This window comes from Branchiostoma belcheri, unplaced genomic scaffold (genome assembly GCF_001625305.1).
Source record: "Branchiostoma belcheri isolate BF01 breed outbred unplaced genomic scaffold, Haploidv18h27 scaffold26, whole genome shotgun sequence".
NCBI lineage: Eukaryota > Metazoa > Chordata > Leptocardii > Amphioxiformes > Branchiostomatidae > Branchiostoma > Branchiostoma belcheri.
This window is the reverse complement of record NW_017803865.1, coordinates 2272828-2278544: the sequence shown is the minus strand read 5'-3', so window position 1 is coordinate 2278544 and position 5717 is coordinate 2272828. Positions and strand designations below refer to the sequence as shown.

The 5717-nt window shown below is 43.7% G+C and overlaps 1 protein-coding gene across 1 annotated transcript; it reads left to right on the top strand.

The window, feature by feature from the left end:
- The first annotated feature begins 2575 nt into the window (after positions 1-2575).
- On the top strand, positions 2576-5717 carry LOC109471948 (non-neuronal cytoplasmic intermediate filament protein-like). The gene is made up of 7 exons (XM_019771490.1): positions 2576-3030; positions 3201-3261; positions 3367-3462; positions 3785-3955; positions 4230-4355; positions 4593-4819; positions 5312-5717. Exons 1-7 carry the CDS (start codon positions 2663-2665, stop codon positions 5334-5336), a joined length of 1074 nt encoding a protein of 357 aa, XP_019627049.1. The 5' UTR covers positions 2576-2662; the 3' UTR covers positions 5337-5717.

Genomic DNA, 5717 nt, shown 5'->3' with positions numbered 1-5717 from the left:
AGGGTTCGAGCCTTCCAGATTTATTCTCATCAGAGTAATCACTCCCTGTCCATCATTTGGTCAGAAAGGCATATCATTGGCCAGCCGTTGTGTACATGGCTACGAGATGGTCTCTGTGCAAGTGCTGAGGAAGCCACAAGACATTCCATAGCCTAGTTATTTGGGGCAATCAAATATCAAACGTGAATTACAGCTAGCCTTCCATTTATGAACTTATAAGATAGAGAAAAATTCATCTTCGTTTACGAAAGAATTTAGAGTAAATTGCTGTCAGTGACCTCTCAATAACCCTCTACCCCTGGCTGTGGGAACTTGAAAATATCATGATTAATTTTTGAGCAGAATTTTCTTAATGCTCTATAACATCAAGATCAGGGTGTACCAGAGTGTTGCATCTGGACCATTTTTTTTAAAGTTTCGCATCTTTCCACTTTCAGTACTTAACGTAACAATGTATACATGTACTACAAGTGATAACATGCAAGAAGCTTTGTAGACTTTGGATAGTGTTAGACGGTTTAGCTGCGCTCGCTTACACTGCTTTACATGCATTACTCCACAATGTGCACTATACGGATATCACAGGACACTACAGCTCAGTAGTGTAACGACGTAGGATGCATTTGCTACACCCCGATCTTGGAATAGCCGAGTGCAGAGCTATACAAATGTATTGTCCTTCGCAAATATTCCAAACTAGAGTTTTATTATTTCATGCTTCTGTTTCTAATCTTTGATCTTTGAATATCATTTCCCATCATTTAAAGACGAGGGGTATCTAAAAGTTCAGGACAGTAACATGGATATTTTAGGTTCCTGTTATTCCAATACCATAGTATGTAGGGTAAGTAAATGTTTGATGTCTATAGTAGATGCAGTCTATGAATTGGTGAATTTTTGCCATGATGCCTAAAAATGTTAAGCACTTAACTTATGTAATGCTTCAAAAATAAATGTATGGAAACCAGATTTGCCCACGTTGCTAATTGCATTACTCCACGTTTCAGTAAAGTCTTGAATAAGACAGATGATGAATATGAAGCAATGCACCTGCACTCTTATAAAACGATCCTGACTGTCTAGAAATGAGCGCTTTAAGGCGCGGTCACATTTCCCAACCCGGGGCCCGGGCGGGCAGTCGTTTGGAACGAAAATTATGATATGAGACAGCAAAACACAAAAAAAGTTTTAGAAAATTAACCTTGAGCACTATTTGTGTATACTCTTTGTACAAATTGTTTCTTTTTCGTCCATGCTAACAACCCGGCCGGGCCCCGGCTTGGAAATGTGACCGTGGCCTTAGCCAAAGAGTAAACGAGCGCGCTCCTCAGTAAAATATCTACGTGTTTGTTTAACATTTGTATTTTTTGTACCAAAGTAGGAGGGTCCATGAAATCGGCCTATTACCAAGTTAATATGTTCGTGTACCAGGTACTAACCTGTACAACTATGGAACTTCGGTTTAACAATTTACTATGGCCCAGCTTTTGGACAGAGAGCTACTGTTCTGGCTTCAATTTTGCTGACTTACAAAATGTATGAACACCTCTTCAAGAATTGAAATATATCTTTGGAGTCGTTTATCACCCTCATAATCACTGAGCACCCACCCAGAGAAACTATCTTCTGTTGTCTTTGGGACTTCCTCAATTTTAATCAAGACGTCCCACAACTTGAAACCGGCATTGCATCAAATGATAATTAGATATCAGATCAGAGTTATGTGACTTGTAAGTTCTGGTTAGTTCTAAGCCCATATTTGCACAGATGTAGTTACGATGGTCAGAAATAATCATACAAAGCTACCTATATTGAACCTATGAAATACAACAGCGTAAGTTTCACCCCAAAATTTCTCATAAGATTCAAGTCGATGAAGTATTCATGAGTTATGACGACCAATCAAAATGTCCACAGGGTTCATAATTCAGCTTTGTAACTTCAGTATTCTGCAAGCGAGTCTGCCAGGCAGCCTTCTCCTCCCACATGCCCAGAAAAATAATGAACATTTAGTACAGGTGAACAGAAAGGCTTGATATTAATTTGTTGTTAACAAAACTTTAGGCCATATATACATTCGCTTCGTCCTTTCTGGTAGCATGTAACAGACCCCGTAAATTATCCTTATATGGGCATGTCGATACCAAAATGGACCAAGGAAAATTCTACGCAGACACTGACCTGCGGATGACCACTGAGATACAAATAAACCGTCACTGAATTATGTAAGAGATGTAATATCCGAATAAGCTCGGAAACAAATAAGGTCAAAGCACTTCTGAAGCATATTCTAGCTTCCAGTTTGTTTTCCCTCAAATATTAGATTGCCCTACATATTGTAGGGCGCAGACGTTGACACATAACTTTCTATATGAAGCCATTGGTTATAACGACAGGTTGTGAACCTGTGACGTCCTGACACATTGAGGTCTGATATGTCCTCGGTAAACACGGATGGACCTAGTAAACTATCCGGTGTTTTCTTTTAGAATCTGGACCGACTCCGTTCACCAATAGCGAGCTTCGTGGGCTTAGCAGATTGGCAGGAGGTGACCATGTCATAAGGTTAAAAGCCACAGAACAGAGAGCACCGGTACTGAGCGAGTCTCGCTGAGAAGCCAGTATCAAACTGAAGACAGGGTCGAAGCTCTAAAGGTACGCCATGGCCACCAAGGGATCACGAGCTGGAGTCGGCGGCGGCAAGGCCGTTGCAAAATACGCCACGGAAGGAGCGCTGCAGTCTCTCACCGACGCCAGGACGGCCCGCACCAGCGAGAAGAGCCAGCTCATCATTCTCAACGATCGCTTCGCCGGCTACATCGAGAAGGTGCGCTCCCTGCAGGAACGAAACACCAGGCTGACGACCCAGCTCAGGATCGTGTCGGCGCGGGAAGAGTCGGCCATCTGCGAGCTGTACGAGGCGGAGCTGAGGGAGCTGCGGGCTCTGGTGGACCAGCTGACTCGAGAGAAGGCTCAGCTGGATGCCGAGAACGCCAGCTGGCAGGGGAAGTCGGCGGAGTGGCAGGCTAGGTAACATCCTTTATACCAGAGGCTAAGCGATCAAAGATTTCAAAGATCTTTCCATCAACCGATTTCGTAGACAAGGAAATTTGCCTGCTTTGTCTGTTGATTCATACTGTCGTGACACACAAATAGACATATATGACTCAACCGTTTTTCTCGTTTTGATCCCTGGACAGGTGTGAGGCCGAGACTGCCGCTACCACCGCGGTGAGGACAGAACTGGCATCGGTCAAGAAGGTGAGTCTTCTCTTTTCAGTATATCCTCATTACACAATGTGGACATATTAAACTGTTTGCGATTTGGTATTTTTGAGTACTCGTTGTGTTATGTATGTTTCGTAGGAGGTGGACGCGGCAACTGTGGAGCGTGTTGGCTGGGAAAACAAGCTGACCACGATACAGGAGGAGATTGAGTTCTCCAAGAGGGTCTGGGAGGAGGTGAGCCTGTCGAAATCGGAAGAAAACTCTGATAGAACGGAATATCGGTATAGACTTGATTTTAGGTTTTGTTGCATGTCAACCGCCTGTCTCCAGAGACAATGGTACCACATCAAGGGCCAGTCTGTATTTGTAGGTTTGCTACATGCAGTCTTCTTTAGCTGTATAATCTGATTTTTGACAGGCAGATTCTGTTACAATTTTGTAACGTCTGAAAAACGAAACGACGAAAAAATATTGAAGATCGTTTTCTTCTAAATCAGCAGATGAGGCTGTATGCAGGCATGTTTGTTTCTTAAACATGAATTTGTTTCGCTTCCAGGAGACACGTAAGGTCCAGTCTCAGTTGACCCAGACTATGGCCATTGCGGACACTGAAGCTCCGGTCATCTCCGGACCGGACCTGAGCGAGACTCTGCGTGAGATCCGCGTGCAGTACGAGATCATGGGCCGCGCCAACAGGGAGGAGGCGGAGAACAAGTACAAGGGCAAGGTTAGAATGGGTTCATCGTTTTGATGTGCTGTAGACCTGTGCTGCGTTTTGTGTATGTCAAAAGCTAAGGCCAGATGAACTTGTCACATAATTCCGACTTCCGGAAAAGTCAGTGATTGCATCACACATCTGACAAAGGTTGACATGATCAACCGAAAATTTATGGTGAGTTCTTTCCTTGTGTTGGAACAAGCTTAAACTTCATGGATTCTACCAACACAGATGAGCTTTCATTCGAAAAGACGTTAATGTTGATGTTGTTTCATTTCTCCAGTTCAGCGCGATGTCCCAGCAGCGGGAGTCGGATAACCAGGCTCTGGCAGCCGCCCGGTCCGAGCTGGCCGGCCTGAAGAGGACGCTGCAGTCCATCATCACCGAGACGGAGGCCTTGAAGAGCAAGGTTAGATATGAATCAAGGTTGAACTGTAGTTTTCAACACGTATATAAACATACACAGGTACACACACGCAAATCGTTTGTGTTTGTTTTATTTTTAAAAGCGAGGAAAATTTGAATTTATGTTAATGTTAGCTAAATGTACATTGCATCCATCAACTTTGTACAACTTTTGCTGCAACCTATATTCCGCCCAGTGAAGTAAAATTGTGTAATAAAGATTGTCATTGTTCTACCATAGTCCGGGTCCCTGGAGGCTAACATCGCGGAAACAGAGGCCCGCACACAGAGGGAGATTACGGAGTTCAAGGCCGCTATCAGCGAGCTTCAGGCTCAGATCGACAGGATGAAGTCGGAGATGACTCAGCACTCCGTGGAGTACCAGGAGCTCATGAGCATCAAGATGGCGCTGGACGTGGAGATCGCGACCTACAGGAAGCTGCTGGACGGGGAGGAGATCACTGACAGGTGGGGCTGTTTCCATGGTTACTTCCGGGTACGGAAGTATTGTTTTGGGTGACTGAGTCATTATCTTACCAAGTAAAATGCGTCGCTTGCCTTACTGGTCGGAGGTGATTTTAACAGTTGATTGATAAGGTGACCAAGTACATATCTTCAAAAGGTTGTGCAATACTTGATCTTACATAAAAGATGTAGAATTCTACTATTTTTCTGATGTTAAAGCATTGACGCCAACAACGTAACGGCCATCAATTTAGCCGGGTCAAAGGCGGGTAGTAGTCTGCAAAGGTCCCCGCACCGGTTCAATGATGGTTGGAGGCCCTTATCTAGATTCCCTTATCTATTATCAATGATCCCTTATGCTAAGATGTTTCTGTATGAAGTTTTGATAGAGGTAAAGATTGGGCCAGTTTACATTTGCGATATAGATATTGATCTACTTCATCATGTGTTCCAGTTTCTTACTATGGTCTTTTGTGAACCCTTTTCTTGTGACAGGGTCTTCACTCAGGTCAGGGCCTGAACTTTATCCCGAGGTCAACAGCCGTGAGGTCACGATCGAAAGCAAGTCTCTACCAGTTGGAGTGGTCGATGAATTGCATTGTATCTACCGTATATCTATAGATGCTTTTAGAAACTAGACCTGTTTGTTATTGTCCAAAAGTTGACTAGTCGCCAATGCTAGTCACATCACGCATTACGTCACTGTGTACTATAGCAGCCCGCTACATTCTTATGACCATCCACAGAGCTTTATTCATTTGGAAGATGGTCATCTCCAACAAACTTTGTCGACCATGCCAAATGTTACATGTAGCAATGATGAAGGTCAAGAAATGTATGCATGTGTAGCGACTGATAAAGTGCAAGAAGAGTGAGACAAATAAACATCGCTTTGATAGAC